This window comes from Micromys minutus (genome assembly GCF_963924665.1).
Source record: "Micromys minutus genome assembly, chromosome: 6".
Lineage (NCBI taxonomy): Eukaryota > Metazoa > Chordata > Mammalia > Rodentia > Muridae > Micromys > Micromys minutus.
This window is the reverse complement of record NC_137975.1, coordinates 90,914-111,381: the sequence shown is the minus strand read 5'-3', so window position 1 is coordinate 111,381 and position 20,468 is coordinate 90,914. Positions and strand designations below refer to the sequence as shown.

Genomic DNA, 20,468 nt, shown 5'->3' with positions numbered 1-20,468 from the left:
ATACTACTCAGCCACCAGAAACAATGACTTAACCAAATTCTTAAGAAAATGGCTGCATCTAGAGAATATCATCCTGAGTGAGATAACCCAGTCACAAAAGAACAGACATAATATGCAGTCACTGATAGTGGGATGCTAACCCCAGAGGCTCAGACTGCCCCAGAAACAACTCACAGACTGTGTGAAGTCCAAGAAAAAAAGAAAAAAAAACAAAACAAAACAAAACAAAAAGTTTTGCTCAGTCCTTACCCACCAAGAACACATTGACGAATTCTGGGTTGTTCCCTGTATTACATGTACTGTTTGCTCATTGTAAAAAAAAATATATATATATATATATTTACACACCAAAAAAACTTTGACTATTTCCACGTTACATCTTGTTTTACATGTACTTTATGCTCATTGTGACTAGTAAGATCTTAATCATGCTATCAAACCTTTAAAAAAAACCCAAGTACTGACAAAAATGTATTGTATACTTTTATGCAAAAAATGCTTAAAATCTGTACATTTATCTTTGTTTTTTCAAATAAAGTTGTAAAAAAAAAAGTGGGTCTCCTACCTATTCTACATACTACTGGAAGTCCTGGTCAGAACAATTAGACAACAAAAGAAAATGAAAGGAATATAAATTGGAAAGAAAGAAGTAGAAACATCACTATTTGCAGATGACATGACAGTGTACAGAAGTTACTGCAAAAATTCCATCAGAAAACTTTTACAGCTGATAAACAATTTCAGCAAAGTGACTGGATATAAAATTAACTCAAAGAAATCAGTAGCCTTCCTCTACTCAAAGGACAAACATGTGGAGAAAGAAATTAGGGAAAAAATAACCTTCACAATAGTCACAAATAATATAATTACCTTGGTGTGACTCTAACTAAGCAAGTGAAGGAACTGTATGACAAGAACTTCAAATCTCTGAAGAAGGAAATCAAGGAAGAAATCAGAAAATGGAAAGATATCCCATCCTCATGGATTGGAAAAATCAACATTGTAAAAATGGCCATATTACCAAAAGCAATCTACAGATTCAGTGCAATCCCCATGAAAATTTCAACTCAATTCTTCATAGAGTTGGAAAGAGCAATGTGCAGTTTCATCTGGAAAAACAAAAGGCCTAGAATTGTGAAATCTATCCTCACCAACAAGAAAACATCTGCGGGAATCACCATCCCTGACCTCAAGCTATATTACAAGGCAGTTGTGTTAAAAACTGCATGGTACTGGTACAGAAATAGGCACATGGATCATTTGAATAGAATAGAAGGTCCAAAAATGAACCCTTACATATATGGTCACTTGATTTTTGACAAAGGAGCTGTAAACATCCAATGGAAAAGGACAGCATCTTCAAAAAATGGTGTTGATCCAACTGGCACTCAGCATGCAGAAGAATGCAAATAGACCCTTTCTTATCTCCTTTTACAAAGCTCAACTGCAAGTGAATCAAAGATCTCCACATTAAACCAGGTACACTGAAACTATTAGAAGAGAAAAAAGGGAAAACCTTAGAGCACATAGGCATAGGAGAAAATTTCCTGAACAGAACACCAGGGCTCATCCTCTAAGGTCGAATATTGACAAATGGGACTTAATGAGATTGCAAAGCTTCTGTAAGGCTAAGAACACTGTCAAGAAAAACAAAATTCCATCCAACTTATTGGGAAAAGATCTTTACCAACCCCACATCTTATAGAGGCCTAATATTCAAGGTATACAAAGAACTCAAGAAGTTAGACACCAGTGAATCAAATAATTCTATTAAAAACTGGGGTACAGAACTAAACAAAATGTTCTCAATTGAGGAATAATGAATGGTTGAGATGCATCTAAGGAAGTGTTCAACACCCTTAGTCATCAGGGAAATGCAAATCAAAACAATCCTTAGATTCCAACTCATACCAGTCAGAATGGCCAAGATCCAAAACTCAGATGACAACAGATGGTGGCAAGGTTGTGGAGAAAGAGGAACACTTCTCCACTGTTGGTGAGGTTGTAAACTGGTACAACCACTCTGGAAATCAGTCTGGCAATTCCTCAGATAATTGGACATAGTACTACCTGAAGACCCAGTTATTCCACTCCTGGTCTTATACCCAAAACATATTCCAACATATAATGAGGACACATGTCCTCCATGTTTATAACAGTCTTATTTATAATAGCCAAAAGCTGGAAAGTACCCAGATGTCCTTCAACAGAGAAATGGATACAGAAAGTGTGGTATATTTACACAATGGAGTACTACTCAGCTATTAGAAACAATGACTTCAGGAAATGAAGGCAAATGGATAGAACTAGAGAATATCATCCTGAGTGAGGTAACATAGTCAAAAAAGAATACATATGGTATGCACTCACTGATAAGCACATACTAGCCCCAGAAAGCTTTAAATACCCAACAAATAATTAACAGATATTATGAAGCTCAAAAAGAAGAAAGGCGAAAATGGGAATGCCTGTTCTTCTTAGAAGGGAGAACAAAACATTCACAGGAGGAAATGAAAGGTCAAATAGAGGAACAGGAATTGAAGGAAAGATCTTGTAGAAGCTGCCTCACCTTGGGATCCAACACATATGCAGCCACCAAATCCAAGAGTTATAGCTGATTCCAAGAAGTACTTCCTGCCAGGAACCAGATAGATATGCCTCCTCAGGGACTATTTCAGAGTCATATAGATACAGCTGAGCATGCTTGCAGCCAACCATCTAACTAAACTCAGGGACTCCAATGACAGTGCTAAAGAAAAAACTAAAGGAGCTTTAAGGGGTCACAACTTTATGGTAAGAACAACATCATCAACCAACCAAATCCTCCAAAATCCCCATGGACTAAAACACCAGCCTTGGAGCACACATATAGAGACCTGTTTATTCAGTTGCATATGTAGCTGAAGATACCAGTGTCTGGCATCAGTATGAGAAGAGGCTTTTGTTCCAGGGAGGGCACATTTTCCCAGTGTAGGGGAATGTCAGGGCACTGGGATAGAGAGGGCGATTAGGAGGGAGTGCACCTTTATGAAGGCAAATGGAGAGGGATAGGGGATGGGAGTGGGTCAGGGAAAGGGATAACATCTCAAATGTAAATACAGAGTATCTAATAAAATATGAGAAAAAATGTAGTTAATTATGAACCTTATTGTAGCTATAATCATATACATACATGTACACACACTCACAAACACACACAGCAGACACAAGTATACACATACACAGTTTCCATGGCTTATAGAATTATTTATAGATAAGCTACTAATTTGACTTATACTGCAGACATATTGTTGTGCTGGGTAGCTCCTCTGGTCTTGTCTTCCATTCATTGTGAGGCACCCCCATTAGCCAGTGGGGTGGAGTTGTTTGGTCATGCAAACAGATATTCAGTGATTTCTATCCTCTAGGTCCTACCTTATGCCATCCACAACAAGTGCTTGGTCTATGCTTCTTGATTTCCCTAAGCTTATCCCACTCCTCAAGTGAGCTTCTTGATGCCATCCTTGTTTACTTTCTTGTACTATCTCTGGCCATCCAAGCCCTTACTCCTCTTTTAATTTTTAGCAACAGATGCTCCACACTTCCATAGACTCAGGTATTTACAAATAAATAAATAATAAATAAATAAATAAATAAATAAATAAATAAATAAATTTGAATCTGACTCCTGTGGCCCTTAATATGTGACCTTAAATAAGCACTTGGCAAACATTCCTAGCATTGGTCACAAACCCAAAGATCTTAAATGAGTGTTCTTTAGCATTTCAAGTAGAACATCCTAAAATCTTTCCCCACTCCCAGGTTGACACCTAGATATAACTAATTCCTTTGAAATTTACTTTATTTTTTAATTATATATGTATCTGAGTTTAGGTATGCATAGAGACCAGAAGAGAAAGTCAGATCTACTGAATCTATAGTGTCTAATACTATGAGCCCCAATGTGGGTGCTGGGAATGAAACCCTGGTCCTCTCCCAATGCAGCAAGGGCTCTTAACTGCTGGACCATCTCACAGCCCCCGAAATTTCATTTCTACCAGTTTCCACTGTGCATCGTGATACAGTGCATCATCCACAGCTGAAGAGCCACTTGAGCTTTATAAGATTGTGGACATAGTTCAAGGGCGAATTATTTAAAGAATGTTTATTCAGTAACTACACGTAAAATGCAGTCTTTCCTTTTCCTTGATGTAACAAGTCAAAATATAATAAATTAAGAATAAAAAAGCAGGAGAAAAATCCTGGTTTTATTTCAGCTCATTTCAAGCACAAATAGAGAATACCATATTGTAGCATTTCACACTTAGAGAGAAGTGCTCAGATGGAGTGGGCATTACCCTTATCATGGCTTTCCTAGCACCTAATATGAAGCTGTTCTGTTTTAGAAAAGAGCTCAGACTTATGTATTTCCAGACATGTATTCTTTTTATATTACCCACCATTTTTAACATACTCCCACACATGGAGTGGGCTGTATCAGGATTTGTGCACATTATCGAACATAATGTTTTCCCAACTTTTGTGTTTGTAGCTTTCCATGCTCAGGCTGAAAAGCTAAGAATCCTGACCAGAGAGTAAGACACATGTTTTTCTTAGAAGGAAATGTGTTAAGAGAAAAAGAACCAGAAATATAAGGAAGAAATTGTGCTTATGACATATTTGGCTGTACGAATATGTAGGAATCTAAAAACAAATGGTTTAGATATTTTAAAGGGTTAGAAGAAAATGTACTTAGGATAGAATAGCAGAGCCCACAAGCAATACATCCTGGTTCTATAATTAATATTGCAGCCTTCACATTATGCCATTTTCTGGGACTGAGACTGGGACTGGATAATATCTAAGAAACTCCCTCAATGATATTGCTATATGAGGGTAGTGCACAGTGACTAAGACTTGTATCCAAATTTTCTCTGGCATCTTAGAAAGCTGCACCAAAATTAGTCTGTCATTATTAGTAACATTTATCAACATTTCTGTGTATGAGTGAGTATACATACATGTATGTACATGTATGCACATTCCTGTGAACATGTATAGGGTAGGAGGAGAGTGTCAGCATCTTCCTCTATCATTCTTCATCTTATCCTTTTGATACATGCTCTATTTCTTGAGTTAGGTGATTATGGTTTTGATTTTGCTGCTGTTGTTCTAAGTAGGTGGGCAATTGGGAAGCTCCAGCAAGCTTCCATCTTTAGTTCCCATGGTGATTGTGTTACAGGTAGCCATGTGTGCTTAGTTTTTTACATGTGTACTGGGATCTGATCTCAGATCCTCATGCTTGTAAAGAAAGCACTCTTACCCAGTGAGACATTTCTCCAGCCATAAGTGATATTTCAAGGGCAGACTTTAAAAAGCTCAAAAGAAACAGCCTGCAAATTTGTGGGTATCATTTCAAAGGGCCTAGAATAGCTCACTGAGAAGCACCTTAAGATTTGCAACTCTGTCCCATTTTCCTTGAAGATTGCTACAAACTTTCCATATTTGATATATTTCCCAAGTGACTAGCACTAAGATATTTAAATAAGAGACATAGGTAGAAACAAAAGAAGAAAAGCAGGAGTGTGTAAGTGGACCCCACTTCACTGTGAAGGAGAAAAGAACATAGAATACAAGGGAAGAGGTCTTAGAATCAGATATCTAAGAGGAGTTTCTCATGGTCTTTTTAGCCAGGGCCACAGTTAGTGAAACCATGGCCAGGGTCATCCCCTACTCTATCTAGCAGGCAGATTCATACCAGCTGGCTAACAAATTCATACATGACAAATTGAATGAACATTCCTATTTGAGATAGATAGGGAGCTTCAGAGAACCCCTGTGTCTATTTCCACAGCACCAAGGCTTTTCTTCCCATGCTTGATCTCTGACTGATTGCCTCTTTATTTTATGCATCTATACCACATATTGTTCTCCTTGCTTCTACTACTGTTACTAGTTTACATGTATATGAACTTCCATTATGATGATTATTTTTATTTCAAAAATTAAATTAAAACGCAGTACTCAGGAAACACCTGTCTTTGTAACCCTTCACCCTGCCTCCCGGATTAATAAGAAAGTGATTGCAATTCACATGATATATACCATCCACATTGCTTATTATACAATTAAACTAAACACAGTTGTATGTAATATAATTACTCAAAACTACAAATACACAAAAGTAAAGTGCAGAGCTGATTGCAATTACTTTCATGTATTCAAAAATAATGAGAACTTCCTTGAGTGTATGTGAATGTATCAAAGATACCACAGGTGACAAATGTCCTGTATTGACCGGTAATACATAAGATCCTGCACCAGATGATGGGTTTGGAAGTTTCTCCACTGTCCAAAATACAGACTTGGGATGGAAAACATTTTCTGTAATAGCTTTGATTTGGAGACCTCTAAAATAGCACATTTTAATGAAGCACACATTTTATTAACCACTTTCCCAGTTGGTCAACTGGGAAAAAAAAGTCAATGATATGTTGGGAATCCCATGTGCAATGGTATCAGAAATTTGTGTTAATATTTCCATCTAATGATGGTGGCCATTTCCTTCACTAGCTGAGACCATGTTCTGCAAGGCTGATTTCCCATGTTCGACAATAAAGGCACCTGATGACCTTGTTCATTTCTCTCTGGATTGGGAGAAAGCATAATCTCCCTAACTCCCCTAGCTCTGGCAATATTTTTCTGAACACCTGTTTCTAGCCAAATCTGCTGATGTTCCTTCTCAGTTCTCACATAGAACAAGAAACCAAAATCTTCTAGCACAAAAGCTTTCATTGTGATAAGTCCAGGTCCACATCCCCAATTATGTGGAAGTTAAGCCTTCCTATCTTGACCTAAAAGCTGAAGTTTGTGAACTAAACCTAAGACATGAATTGAAAGAGTCATCATTACTTTCTTCTCAAGGAATACATACTGACCCCCTCAAAAAAGCTATCATATGCTACTAGTAATAAAATGCATTCCAGTACAGGATATTTTGAATGCAAAGTCAAATTATTTTGATTCCGTAACACTTAGAAGCCATGTTCTGTTTTCTGGCCATTCTGGGGCAATACCCTCTATCAGCTTCTGTCAACACTCAACTTGGTCAAGCATGATATTGCCTCATACTTTAACATGGAATTCAATTACCAAGCCAAACTCCCCCGATTTAATTCCTCATTCTCACAGTGGTATGAACTTACTGGTATCACTTTCACAAATCAGGGTACATAACAATTTATAGCAATGGGTAATTAATGTAGCCAAAGACCACTAATACCAACACATAGTTATCCACTTAACAAATCCTACTTACCTACCTGCTCATCAGTATCTTAAAGGGGTAAGCAGAATTAGAAGAAAAAAGGAGGTAGATGCTAGAGAAGAAACATGACAAAATGCTACTGAAACTCACCATCCCTTCTACTTTTTACTTTAAATCTAGAACCCTCTACCATAAAATGAGTCAAATCACAAGAGAGAAGCAAAAAGAAACTAAGTGTCATACTGGTTCTCAGTAGATTACTGTCTGTACTATTTTGTAACAAGAAAAATAGTGAATGGGGTCCATGGTATCATGGACCAGCCATCCCCAATTGGGTACATCCACAGTGAGCACAGCCAAACCCTTAGCTGTTGATTTGCTGAAGCTTTTAACATTATAGAAAGGATACCCACAGCAGGCAAGGAATGAAATGGTTTAGGGAGAGCAATTTAGCTCTCTTTTATGCTTTGCCCTTTACTTCAACATAATCAAATGTTGTTTATGCACAAAATGTTAATCCTTTCACGAATTTGTATTTTGATTTAATTTGCATATCCCATTTACTGCAAGTCAACATGAAGAGAGATTCAACCAATTCAAGCTGTTTTCTCTGGGCTTGAAATCCTTTCAGGAATATTTTCTATTAGGCAACTAAATGATATCTAATGTGGCTACTGTCTGCAGATTACAATTTTGCTTAAAGAAACTCATCATCAGAACAGTGAGAATGGGAAAGGGAGGGAGAACAGAGGAGACAAGACAATAATTACCTGTCTTTGATGCTACACAGATCAATGTGTAAATCACTAAAATTCCCCAGGGAACCTTGCTGAACTGAAATGAGGTCCTTGGGCTGGTTATCAATAAAGATGAGCCTCATGCAGCCTTGGAAAGCCTTAATGGGGTTTAAGCATTGGGAATCGGTGAGATTGTCAGGGCACCCTGTGGGACAGAGAGAAAAGATGAGGAGCACTGGAATGATCTGTCATTGCTTTGGCAACCTACTGATGGAAGACCTTGGATCTAATTATTCGGGTACATGTCTATTCATAGTAGGGCATACTTTAGTTGTAAATTGGAGCTCAGGAAGAGGTACAAAAATGATGCAAAATGGAGATGCTAAGTCACTATAAAGGAAAAAAGTGCCAAAGGGAACATCATTGGTATAACATATACCTTAAACCCCAGTCTGTGTGTGTCTGTGTGTGTGTGTGTGTGTGTGTGTGTGTGTGTGTGTGTGTGTGTGTATCTGGTGCATACCTAAAAATTCAGTGTTTTATGTGGTTATATGTAGAAGCTGAAGGCTGTCATCAAAATGTCTTTCTCTGCTACTTACAATTTATTCTTTGAAATAAGGTATCCTTTGGGAAACAGGTCATGAGCTTCATCCATGATTTGTCACTTTACTTTGTGTGACACAACCTCCTCACCCACATGGAAACTTGGTGACTCATGTAGGTTGGGTTGTCATCGAACCTCAGGAGCCAGCTTAATTCAGCCTATCCAGCACTGAAGCTCAAGGGGATGCATACCATGCCTAGTGTTTTATATGGATGCTCAGAATCCACACTTAGCTTCTAATGGTAGCAAGGCAAGAATTTTACCAACTGAGTCACACACACATACACACACACACACACACACACACATACATACACACACACACACACACACTCACACACACACACACACACACACACACACACACACACACACACACACTTCTTTCTTGCTGGAAACATATCTGTCTTTTCTTTTAATGGCATCCTTCACATGTTCTTCATATATTGTAAGTTCTTGGGAATGTTTGTTTTCTCTCAAAACATACATCTAAATTCCCAACTAAGTTCTGAATGACACTTTCTAGGAAATGTTACTCTGGTAAGGCTCACAGCTGTGTAATTTTTCTGGTGGAGCATTAACAAGATAAGCTCCTGAGAAAGGTGCACTAAGGAACCAAGCAGGATTTTGACATGCTGTATAAAGCAAATCCAGACATTAAGAGAATGGCGGGCTAAGTGCACATGATTACAGGCTGTAATAGCACACGAGAAAGGTTAATACCACACTTCTTAAAAAGTGTTCTTAAAAAAAATAAAAATGCAAATTCTATCTCAGTGAATTTCATAGGTTCAGAGCACATTGCAATGTATGCTTGAAAATATGGCAATATGCCATAAAAAGAGGCATTACTTCACTCATCTCTAATAGATAATCACTGCAGGGCTGAAGCCTGGCAGCTGGTTAACAGCTCACATGCACACTATAAAATGAAGAGATGCTACAACTTCTAATTGAAACTGTAGAGAAAATTTATGGAAGTTGACTATTATTGTGGAAGCTCATTTTTTACGTTCCTTAAGTTTACAATCTGTACGTGGAGAGTTTGTTTAAACACTGTTCAAATCATACATAAATCTTCATGTTCTAAGTCTAGCACTGAAAAAACACACTTAGAATTCAGCAATATACTAGCTGAGGGGAGGAGAGCCATTATACCTCAGTGACATTTTAGGATATTATTGTACCATAATTATTCAAAGCCATTTTTCTTGGGAATAAATTCCTGACCCCCATTCTTCCTCCATTGCTGAAAAACCCCATGTAATCTAAATATACAGTTTAGAGTTAAGACCATTGCTCAGCATTTGTTCCCATTTATTTCATTTTACTATGGAACTACTCCAAACCCTCAATGTCTATAAAGCCTCCTGCAGATTATTATGGTTTTATTACTCTTAGAGTGACAATGTATATGATCATGGGTGCACAAGTGCCACAGCTAATGCAGAGATTAGAACTACTCCACTAGATTGCAACTGCAGAAAATGGTGTTTTCAACCTTTTCTGGGGATGTGTCTTTGATTACCCAGTAAATACACCAGGTTCAATGGCATGAGTGGCTTGAAAGTTACAGTCTTGTGCTACAACGTCTGGCTTTTTGAGGACTCCAGGAGTCCAAATCCAGGTTCTTATGCTAACAGAGCAAGAGCTTTATGACTGGGCCACACAGATCCTTTTATTCACTAAACATCAGCTTTATTATCTATCATATAGATACAAGATCATCCAAAGGTAAATGCTATGCCTGGACCTGTAATGGCCATGTGGGTTAAGGACTATGGTCCTTCCACATTTTGTCCCATACAGCTTCTTTCAAAAAAGACCCTAGATATGTATTCTGTGCCTAGGCTAATATCTTTGTATTTTTAAGATCCACATCCTTAGGAAGAAAGGGGTGATTTGTAGATTTTAGAGCATGGAGACTATGGGGTTTTGGGAAGAGCTCAGTGTAGAGTTATGGTAAGTATATGGCAAGTTCTAGGTAACTACACTATATGTGCCATTTCCGTTATTATTTCTGTCATTTTGTTTGAGGAAGACAGACTGTGTGCATGCATGCACCATCTCGAGTGTATGAACGATAGGAGATAGATTGTTGAGCCCATTCCATTTTTCCACTACAGATTCCAAGGACAGAACTCAAGTCTTCAGGTTTGAGCAACAAGTCTCTGTGCCCATGGATTCATCTTGTTATCTCTCCAGTGGATACTATTGTGCAATGCTTGTATTCAGTTGCCTCATGGGAAGGAACTGGCAACTTTAGAATAAGGTTGCTCATATTCACATCTACAAGATCTGAACCAGATTGTATCACTTTCTATATTATATAAGGGAAAAAGTTGGGAGAGGTGAGTGTGCACTGGGTGAGTTCATAGACACAAGTGTCTTTTACACGCTGAGGAAGTCCTCCACTAGGCTTCGCCAAGTCTTCATTCTACCCTCATTTATACCTCCCAGTCATTCTGAAAGTGAGCTTGTTTTCTACGTTCTTTCTACAAAAGGACTTCAGGGACTGTATCTTAAGAGCTTGAGGTCAGAGAGCCATAGGAACTAAGTATCCTTTAGATGTGGCTTCTGTAAGATAGATCACTGGCTGTAGAATGAGACATCTATTTTAATAAGAGCTACCTTTAAAATACTTAGCATGGATGAATTTGTAAAAGCTGGGAAAATGTCATATAAGATTTATCCACCCACTTTTATTTATTACGTTCCTAGAAGTATTGCCAGGGTTCTGCAAAGAGTAGAAATAGTAATAACTTAGAAATTTCAATTGCTCCTTCCTGTCTCTTGGAGGCCCTAACTCATCTCCACTTTGCTCTGACAACCTTCATAGATGGGTGTGGAAAGTCTTATAAACATAGTAAAGGAGAGATAAGGCTCACAATGTAAAATTGCAGTGGAGGGCCAAGATGTCCATGCTGACTGATGGTGTCTCAAAATTGAATTTTCTCTCTTTGGTTACTTGATGACTTTTATCTTCTTTAAATTGTTAGATGAATTTCTCCTTTCCAGTATGAGACCCAGAGGTTGGCGTGGCTACAAGAATGACTTTGGGTAAGTTAAGTAACCCACATCTAATATCCTAGGTCCTTCGGCCCTTATCCCTGACATAGATGGCTTACATTTGCACAGTTGTATGAGGTTTTGATTTCTCATTATTTGGTGCTGGAATATACCTGCATGTGTGCATGCACACCAATAGCGTGAGTTGTCTAACTTGCAAAATACAGGATGGAATAATTTTCCTGCCTCTATATTTTATGTCTCAAAGTCTATGGAACTTACCTCCGAAGTAGTAACTCTTTCCTGAATAAATGTGTATCTGGGAGATGTCTGAGGCTGGGGAAGCAGCATCATTATCCAGTGTAAGAGTGACACGATTCCTCCTGGCATTGATGCTGACAGAATGCCAGTGGCCATCATTCAAGCCACTGCCTGCAAGAGAAACAGGATGGGCTGTTTCATGAGAGTCATCTTTTTTTTCTGCCTAAAAGGTTAGTCTCCTTTTCTAAACCGTTTCTGATAGTTTCCTCTTTGAAATGAAGGGAACAAATCAAATATGTAAAACATTTGTGCAAAATACAGAAATACCATTTATTAATTAGTATGCTGATCAGTGGCTACCAAGGAAAAAGCTTCAAGAAATCCTGTAAAAACTCTCAATATGATAAAAGAAAATTTATCCTTAGATAGAGGCTATATAGGACATTTTTTTCCTCTGATTTTTTTGTTTGTATCCTGCTGATAGTGATATCTTTTGCAAGTTTTTGTTTAAACAAATGGCTCAAAGAATCAAAACCAGGATTTGTATACCCTATGAAGCTATCTATCACCAGGCTTCAATATCTCTGTGAAAATTTTTATTTATTTATACAAGTTGACTTTCTTAGTTTCTTTCCATGTTGCTGTGATAAAATGCCCTAAAAAAATTAAAGGATAAAAGCTCTGTTTTATCTCACATATCAAGGATACAATGGTGACATTGTGGCAGGGAAGTCGGGGCAACAAGAGCTTGAAGCAGCTGGATATGTCCCATTGGCGATCAGAAAACAGAGAGAATGAATACATGCTGATGCTCAGCCTACTTTTTCTACTGTATACAGTCCAGGATCAGATCTCCAGCACAGGAAGTGGTCCTGCTTACAGTTCCAAGGATACATCTACTCACATCAACTCTCATACTCAAGGAAGTCCCTCACAGATATTCTCAGTATAACTTTAATTTATGTAATCTCTCTTGGGGTTCCTAGAGGTTCTCTCCTGGGTAAATCTAGATCCCATCAATGTGATTAATTAGCATTAATCATCACACATATTCAAAGACAGTTAAGAATATAAAATGCTTTGACCATACCCTCCTCCATATTCCACTACCCTTTCACTGGCTCATTCTCCAGACAGGATTTCTTCTACTTTCATATCAGTTTACTGAAGTGGACAAATTCAGCCCCACTGCAAGGCATAGAAGGTTTCCTATCGCAGTCAAGATAAAGGCCAAGTGAATAGTAACTGTCTGCGTCTGTCAGGGGGTGGGGGTGGGGTACACACATGAAGGTCAGAGGACAATTTGTGCAAGTTAAATTTATTCATATACTACCTGAGTCCTAGGAATTGAGCTTAAGTGGTCAGGCTTGGTAGCAAGCACCTTTACTGGCTCAAATGTCATCCTGAATTTCAACTGTTTTATTTTAATTACATACCCTCTGAATTTACATTGGAAATGTTATCCCCTCTCCCCACTCTGATACCATCCTTCTTTCCCTTCCACTTGTCTCCATGAAGGTGCACCCTGTTCCTAATCACCCTCTCCACTTCAGTGCCTTGGCATTCCCCTACATTGGGAAAATGTACTTCTCACATTGATGCCAGACACTGCTATTTTCTGGTACATATGCACCTGGATCCATGAGTCTCTCAGTGTGTGCTCAGTGTTTGGTGTTCTAGTCCATGGAAGTTGTGGAGGGTTTAGTTGTTTGATAAAATTGTTCTTCCCATAAGGTTGGAACACCTTTGAGCTCCTTCAGTTCTTTCTTTAGAACCTTCATTGGGATTCTGATGTTCAGTCCAATGGTTGGCTGTAAGCATTCTCAGCTGTATCTGTATGACTCTGGCCAAGCCCCTGAGGAGGCATCCAAATCTGGTTCCTGCCAATAAGTAATTCTTGGTATCAACAATAGTTCTTGGGTTTGATGGCTGCATATGGGGTTGACCCCAAGTTGAGGGAAGCTTTTGGATGATCTTTTCTCAAATCCCTGCTTCTCTATTTGTCCTTGTATTTCCTCCCTTGAGCGTTTTGTTCTCCCTTCTAAAAAGGACTAAGGCATCCACATTTCGGCCTTCCTTCTCTTTGAGCTTCACAATGTCTGTGAATTGTTTCTCCTCTATTAAGAGCTTTTGGGGACTAATATCCACTTATCAGTTAGTGTACAACGTGTGTGTTCTTTTGTGACTGTGTTACCTCACTCAGGATGATAGTTTCTAGTTCCATGCATTTGCCTAAGAATTTCATAAAGTCATTGATTCTAATAGCTGAATGGTACTCGGTTGTGTAAATATACCACAATTTCCATATCCATTCCTCTGTTGACGAACATCTGGGATTTTTCCAGCTTCTGGTTATTATACATAAGGCTGCTATAAACATGGTGGAGCATGTGTCCTTGTTATATGTTGGAGCATTTTTGGGGTATATGCCCATGAGTGGAGTATCTGGGTTTTCAGGTCGTACTATGTGCAATTTTCTAAGGAACCAATATTATTTTTAAGTTAATCATAAAACATGGCCTGAAGCACTTGCCTTCTCTGACCATTGACACATTACTGGTAAAGAGGACTGTGCCTGTTTGGTATCATTATTAAAGCAATCAAACCTCATCAGAAGACAGTTCCCAGGTATTTGAAGTGCAAAGATGGCACTCAATGAAAGCAACCTGTCCTGTTCCTTTGATCCAGATCCCTTTCAGCTGCATGATAACACTGACCAATATTACTGATGTAGCTGCATTAATGTTGCCCTTGGAGGGCCAGTAACTTCCTTCCAAAATAAATGTTATCTATGGAGGCTCTGGGTTGTGTCTGGCCCACTGAGCATCAGAAAACATAGCAGTCGTATTGACTGCTCAGGTCCCAGATTAACAGAACTGACAAATGTTTATCATTCAGATGACCTTCAATGTGCCTGACTATGTGGTGAGCTTCTTCTTTCTCTTTGCCTCAGTTTCCTCACCTGATAAAGGGAAATCAGTGACCATAATTATGATGACTCTAGTGATTATAACCACTACTATAGTTCTATGAGCACTTATATGAACTAACACTGATAAACAGAACAGCAAGTCCCAAACAACCTTGAAGTTGGGAAAGTGCAGACATTGACATTACATGCCTTTGTATTTTTAAATGAACTACAGTTAAAAGGCAAGGACAATTAAAGAAAATATGCAAACGCTATCTTTTGATTTTAAGCCAATGAGGAAGACAAACCAACAACCAAGACAATAGATACCTAGGATAAGTCTGGGAATAGTATGACTGATTTCACTTCTAAATTCTCAAGAACTATGATTGCTCACTTTAAACTTTCACAATGTTTTCAAACCACTTTATCATAAAGTGTGAAGAGTTTGACTTGCCTCAAACCACCATGATATCTACCCAGATAATGACTGCTGGCTAAGAGGGCATGTCGTTCAGTAGTATAGTTAACAGTAAGGTGCTTCATAACCTGTAACTCCCGATTCATGCTCCTGTAAGCAACACTAATGAGACCCATTAGGTTATTAAAGGCAAATACAATGAACGTAGAAAGAGAAGCAGTTTGGAAGAGGAAGGATCAATTGCAGTACAAAGAAAGAAGGAAGTGTATAACAGGAATGAAAATGATTAAAATATACACATGGGTGAAAATGTTATAATGAACCAACTGCACATAATTAATACATGCTAATACAAAATCAAAAACAAAACAAACACAGGAGTAAACAGTTGCAAATTTACAGGTCTAGGTGTGAGAGTGACTACAGGCAGGGAAGAAAGAGTTGTTACTAAGGTCAGTCTAGAAACGTTACAGAATAAGAGCAGAGTTCATAGTCCATTAAGTAAAAATTGAAGAAGACTGACATCCGCCCAGATAATAGAGAAATAGCTTGTAGAAAAAAGATAAAGATATTAGATAAAGAAATGGATCAAAAATTATGATCAAAGTAGACAAAAAGAGAAACCAGGCACCGAAGGCCTCCTGTGCAGGGCCATTCCCTCCCACCCCTTTTCTTCTGAGAAAGAAGAGGCCCCCACTGGGTAAAAAAAAATCTACCTTGCAATATCAAGTTAATGCAGAACTAGGCATATCATCCCCCACTGAGGCAAAACAGATAGACCAGTTAGGGGAATAGGATATACAGTTCTGCAACAGAGACAGGGACAGCCCCAACTCTAGTTGTTTGGTGACACACATGAAAAATAGGGTACATGTCTGCTACATATTTGCAGGGGTCATGGTCCAGCCCATATATGCTCTTTAGTTGGTAGTTTAGCCGCTAGGTCCAGGTCAATTTACTGTTGGTCCAATTGTGAAGTCCTTGACATTTCTGGGTCTCTCAAACCGTCTTGCAACTCTTCCACAAGACAACCTGAGTCCTAATTAAAGTCTGTCTGTGTGTCTCTGCATCTGTTCAAGTCAGATGGTGGGTAGAGCCTTTCAGAGGACAGTTTTGCTACACTCTTGTCTGTAGGTATATAAGAGGATCATTGATAGTGTTGGGGATTAGTGCCTGCCATAGGATGGCTCGGAAAGTTGGCCAGTTATTGATTTTCCATTACAACATTCAATTGGATGCCAAAAAGTCCTTCTGCATGATAGTCTATGGTCTTAGGGCATTTATTGTTATGGTGGATGAGTAAAACCATACCCAACGTCTCAAGGTGTGCATGAGATTAAATACCTTTTGCAGGGAATAGTGTCTGCGAAATAAACATATGGGCTAGGCCTCCAAGTCTTTAGGTGCCTCATTATAATGGAGATCTGTGTTAAGCTGTCCTCTATCTGTGGTAGGGCTTATGGCATTGTTCTTAAGTGACTGATAACCACAAATCTATGGACCCTTAGGGCCACTGAAGTTTCAAGCCTTAGCTCAAATGGGAACCAAGGTGCCTTCCATGCTTGCACATCTGGATACAAAATTAACTTAAAAAATCACTATCTTTATGTTATACATACGATAAACAGGATGAGAAACAAATCAGGTCAACACAACCCTTCAAAATAGCCACGAATAATATAAGATATCTTACTGTAACTCTAAGCAAGTAAGAGAAAATTCTGTATGGCAAGAACATTAAATACCTGGAGAAAGAAATTGAAGCTATCACAAGATGAAAAATTCTTCCATGCTCATGAATCAGTAGGATTAACATAGTAGAAATGATCATATTACTACAACAATCTATAAATCCAATACAATTCCCATCAAAATTTTAACAGAATTATTTACAGACCTTGAATGAGCAATTCTTAACTTCATATGGAAGTTAACATATGAACAAAATCCCAGGATAGATAAAACAATCCAATACAGTAAAAGAATTTTTGGAGGAGTCACCATCCCAGATTTTAAACTATATTACAGAGAAATATTAATAAAAATGGCATGATATTATTATAGAAATAAATAAGTTGATCAATTGAATTGAATTGAAGTACCAAAAATAAACCCTCAGACCTATAGAGACTTGATTTTTGACAAAAAAAAAACAAAACAAAACCATACAATGAAAAAAGAAAGAAAGAAAGAAAGAAAGAAAGAAAGAAAGAAAGAAAGAAAGAAAGAAAGAAAGAAAGACTCCAGAAAATCATGCTGGTCTAACTGGATGACTCCATGTAGGATAGAAATAGATCTATATCTATCACCCTCAACAAAACTCAAGTCCAGTGGATCAAAACCTGAGTGTAAACCCAGATACATAAAATTTAATAGAAAAGAAATTGGGGAATACCTTTGAACTCATTAGTACAGGAAACAATTTCCTGAAAAGAGCACAAATACCCTAGGCACTAAGTTCAACAATTAATAATGAGACCTCATGAAACTACAAATCTTCTGTAGGAAAAAGTACACAGTCAGTACAGCAGTGCTTCTGAATCTGTAGGCTGAGACCCCTACAGTTCAGTGAGTCTTCACAGAGCTCCTATATCAAGTGTCCTGCATATCAGATATTTGTATTAGAATTCATAATAATAGAAAACTACAGTAATAAAGCAGCAATAGAACTTTTGTGGTTTGGGTTCAGCAGAACATGAAGACTTTATTCAAAGGTCACAGAATTGAGAATCTGATCTAGAAGAAAAGAGATGATTACGTCTTGATATGAAAAATTTTCTGGAAGGTGATATACTCACATTAATAACATTAAACATTTAGTAATTTATTTTCCATGAATACAGTCTAAAGAACTAATTTTAAATGAAGCCTGCAGCTAAGGTCTAAGGTATTAATACTTCATGAGGCCATTATAAATGGTAAATAGTAAAAGTACAAAATATCTACTACTTCCAAAAACACTGAATTGATTGAATTGTATTTGGTAGATTCATGTTAGCAATTATAATATCCTTTAGGTAAAAAAAATCAGAAAAAAAAAAAAAAACAGTGCCAGCATCTTAGAGAGTAAAGCACCAAATTTTCCCAAGATTCCTACTGAAGTGTAGGCTGGGGACTTGGCTCCACAGGTATGAGGACTTCCTACTCTTCCAGACCACCTGAGTTCAGTTTCCAACATCATATAAGAAAATACATGAATGCATGCAAATGCAATTCCAAGGGACCTGATGTCTTCTTCTGGCCCATGTGAGAACATCCTTGTTCACATGCTCAAACAGTGCTCCCCCAATGAATAAAAATAAAATAAATATATGATAATATCAAAAGTGAAACATGTGGAATGATAAAATTATACATCATTTTTTCTGTCTTCTCCTACAAAGAATTGAAACTTGCGGTTTCTAAATATAAAATAGAATAATTTCTTTTTTAAATGATCTCTGACAATTAAAGAAGTAACAAATTCAGTTGAAGCAAAAGATACTTTCTCAACTTTCACCATCACTGTTTTCTCTGTGTGCCTAGAATTCAGCTTGGCAAAAATATAAAGGGGGTGGGGGGGGGACCGAAAGACAGACAGAAAGCATGAGGCTGCCTCTGTTTTTTAAGAAATATTCTATTGAAGAAAGAGGAGTAAAAAAGAGATTGTAGGGAGGGAGGCACACACACACACACACACACACACACACACACACACACGAGAAAGAGAGAGAGACAGAGATACAGAGACAGAGAGACAGAGACAGAAACAAAGACAGAAAGACAGAGATGGAGATGGAGACAGGGAAGGAAAAAGACTGTTTCAAACCCTGAGAGTGAACATTGCATGTACTGTTTCCTGCTTGAGAATGGACACACCACACAAAAACTGGTTAATGCTCACAGTAGGCATTCATTGTTCTGTCATAAACCCTGACACAGGCAGCCAGAGTCTCTACTCACTGAACTCTATTTGTCCTTCTTTTCCTTTTTACTTGGTGGAGTAGTCTCACAATCCTCCTGCCTCAGCCTCCCAAGTGCCAGTGCCTCAACCACAGGCAAATACCAATATTCCCGGCCAACATTTGTCCTCATTTTGTAACTGTTTCATTGAAATATAAATCATACATCCTGTATTTCATATGCTTAGAATTAACAACTCAACAGGTTTTTAGCCCATTCAGATGTCTGAAACCAATTAAGAAATCAATTTAAAAATATTTTTCCAATCTGTAGACATATAACACTGATCTTATTCTTTTGCCTGTCACCTTCCTCTATTTTTTGACCTTTCACAAATATACAATATATTCAACTCTTTCATGGCATCCAGCAGTGCCTGGCTGTCCAAGAACCTGGGAACCAGATGATCCCGGTCTTGGTCAGGCCTGGGGACCCCTAGGAGAACTCCAACTGTTCATCTTACACTTCGCACGATGCTTCACAACCTCCGACGTGGTGACCTATGACTTCCCTACAATCTGACACCCGCCTGGCGATGGTATGGGGTATGCACAGTCAAATGTCCTGTGTTCTGTCTCCCCTAGTGGCCCAGGCCCTGTGGCAGAGCAGACACAGGAAACCCCAACTGTTATCCCAACATGTTATGGAGCCAGAGAATGAAACCTCTTGCTTGTCTTGCAAGTCCATTTATTTTTGAGGCAATTGCAATCTGTCTCTTATTCCTCAGTATTTATTTCTGAATGAGATACCTGTAGATTTACATTAGTACATTCAGAATTCCATGCAGACTATTGAACTTATCAAGAAGAAACAGCTTTTGTCTGCCTCTTTTATACTCTACTTTTCTGGATCCTCAACCGTCCACATCTATCCTCAAATTTTCAAGTCCATTTTCTCTGCATGAATCGTCTTATAAACTTTATCAACAGGGCCAAGGACCTCTAAATTGTGGACTGTAGTTATGTAAAAAACACAAAGTAGATTAAAGTTGATGAGTGAATAATTTATTACCTTTAATAAAATTTTGTAAATAGTCAAAGATGCTAAGAGATTAATAGTAAAACAACCATGTGAAACTAAACAAGAACATTGCAAGACTGAGTCCACCAATATTGCATCTTGGAGCTACAAGGAGCGTCTAGGCAGTTAATAGTGGTAGGGGAGGGGAAGAGATCTTTTTTTTTCTCAGTGGTGAAGCCATTGGTAAGTTGCTCATGATCCTGTTAACAACCCTCAGTCATTTTTCTATAAGCAATTCTCATTAAACTTATTGGTCTTCTTAAAAGGAAGAAATGATGATAGGACCATTTGAGAAGAAATACAAGAGCAGCAGAACT

The 20,468-nt window shown here is 38.1% G+C and overlaps 1 protein-coding gene across 1 annotated transcript in view; it reads right to left on the bottom strand.

Annotated features, from left to right (window-relative positions):
• Window positions 1-20,468, bottom strand: part of LOC308421673 (contactin-associated protein like 5-1) — a gene marked incomplete at both ends in the record, with an annotated part of 467,964 nt that overhangs the window by 373,941 nt on the left and 73,555 nt on the right. The window contains 2 exons of the mRNA XM_080918125.1: window positions 8,017-8,188; window positions 11,879-12,028. Of these exons, the coding sequence (XP_080774251.1) occupies window positions 8,017-8,188; window positions 11,879-12,028 (322 nt within the window). The remainder of the gene's footprint in view (window positions 1-8,016; window positions 8,189-11,878; window positions 12,029-20,468) is intronic.